The sequence below is a fragment of the Gymnoscopelus braueri genome, assembly GCF_963280865.1.
Source record: "Gymnoscopelus braueri genome assembly, chromosome: 4".
Lineage (NCBI taxonomy): Eukaryota > Metazoa > Chordata > Actinopteri > Myctophiformes > Myctophidae > Gymnoscopelus > Gymnoscopelus braueri.
Genome location: NC_137605.1, coordinates 21,963,165 through 21,965,023, shown reverse-complemented (window position 1 = coordinate 21,965,023; position 1,859 = coordinate 21,963,165). Strand labels below are relative to the sequence as shown.

Genomic DNA, 1,859 nt, shown 5'->3' with positions numbered 1-1,859 from the left:
AAATAATGGAACACAATGAGGCTGTGATTGCACTGAAAACCTTCAAACCCCCAAATCTGGAGTCATACGTCATAGACATGATGATGTCACAGGCTGTTCACACGAAGTCTGAGATCCACATTGGAGCTCCAGCTTTCTGTATGGATCTGCATAATTTCCTAGTTTACTTTATGAAGGCCTTTCAGATAAATCCGTACAGTTCTCATGAAAACAAAAAATAAATAAAAACCAGACAACTGAAGGGGGGAGCTATTAAAAATAAATAAAAGTGTCAGCATCAGATAAATGTCTGCAGATACATCGTTGTCCTACATACTGTACAGTACAGAGGTTGGTTGCAGCGTGTCAAGATGGCTTAAGGATTTGATTGGCATTGACACCAATTCAACAACAAAGCACTTATGTGAGAGTGAGATAAAAATAAACTAGAAAGGTGCGCTCAGGGGAGCCCATATCTCCACCAGGAAGCACACCCCAATGATAACTTCCACTACCTGTCTGATGCAGGAACGTCAAACTGCTTGTAAATGGAAAATGGTGCGTTTATCTTTATCCAAAGCACTCTACAGTGTGCTTTACAATCACCCACACACATTCACACACCTTGTAAGGCACCTATCTGCTCATAGGGAGCTGGAGTGTCTTGCTCAAGGACATTTTGGCACGAAGCCTGGCGGGAACCAGGGATCGATCTGGGAACCTTCCCAAGCGGCCACTCTACCTCCTGAGCCACTGCCGTGCTCCCCCCAAAAACAATAAATAAAACTAAAAACAATATAAATAAATCAATAAATACATAAAAATTAAGACGTAAAACTGTTCACCACTTGCACTTGTAGGTGAGCTGTTTGCGATGAGAGTAAATCCACGCAGGGGCAGCAACAAGCCCACTGAGGAATCCAATGGCAGAGCCAAGGCTACAGGTAACGGGCCACACCTGCCATGGCCTGTCCCAGTTCAGGGGTATGAAGAAGGCTCCAATCCAAGCTCCAACCACAGTGCTGGCCACAGTAATCTGGAGGGAGGTGTCCCATACAGTCGTGGCCCCATGGCGGGTGAACACTCGTATCCAGGCCTGGACGTTGGGACCGAGGACACACAGACACCTCAGCGTGGTCAGAGAAGTCAGCAGCACGGCCAGGGAGAACGTCTCCACGGCAGATTCGATAAGCGGCGCTCCGTAGAGAACCACCACAGCATGGTAGAACAGGCAGGAGAGGAAGAGGTAGAGACAGGAGCGAAGCAACCCGGACACCTTATAGCCTAGAGTGTGTTTCTCGGTAGGTGAGGTGATGCCTAACAACCAGAACGCTGAGATGTTGACGACCGTCACGGCTCCGGCCAGGCAGTAAAGCCACAGCAGGTGTGTTTCGTACACCGAGAAGCCCCGCACCAGCACCCCAGGCACCAGGGTGGACACGATCACCGAGGAGGCAAGGATGGCGTGTGAGGACACCATGGTTCTGATTTCCTGGTCCCACATAATGGCGGACGCACCGACGGTTACTAGACACTAACAATACGACACCCTTGTTTTAAAACACAGGGTGAGCAGCGGAGACCATTCTACCTCTCTTCCATAAACATGGAGCGCCACCCGAGACAGCCCCGTGCGCATGCGCAATGCATCATGGTTGTGCATATATTGACACTTTTAAAATGTTATGTTGGTGTTAATCAGATGCAGGCTTTAACTGAATGAAATGTAAGTCCACATTTGGAGTCATACTTCATAAATACGTCACACTCATAGATACGTCGTAGATGACTGACGTCACACGCTGGCCACATGAACGCCATTCCCATTTAGATCTCGAGATCCACATGATTCAGTTTTAATTTTTCACGTTTTATATTTG

General features: G+C 47.8%; 1 protein-coding gene across 1 annotated transcript; it reads right to left on the bottom strand.

The window, feature by feature from the left end:
* Positions 1-820: 820 nt before the first annotated feature.
* LOC308083509 (phosphatidylinositol-glycan biosynthesis class F protein-like) lies at positions 821-1,483 on the bottom strand (the record flags this gene model as incomplete). The annotated part of the gene is made up of 1 exon (XM_080425822.1): positions 821-1,483. The coding sequence occupies one exon, from the start codon at positions 1,481-1,483 to the stop codon at positions 821-823; it is 663 nt and encodes a 220-aa protein (XP_080281948.1).
* Positions 1,484-1,859: the final 376 nt, after the last annotated feature.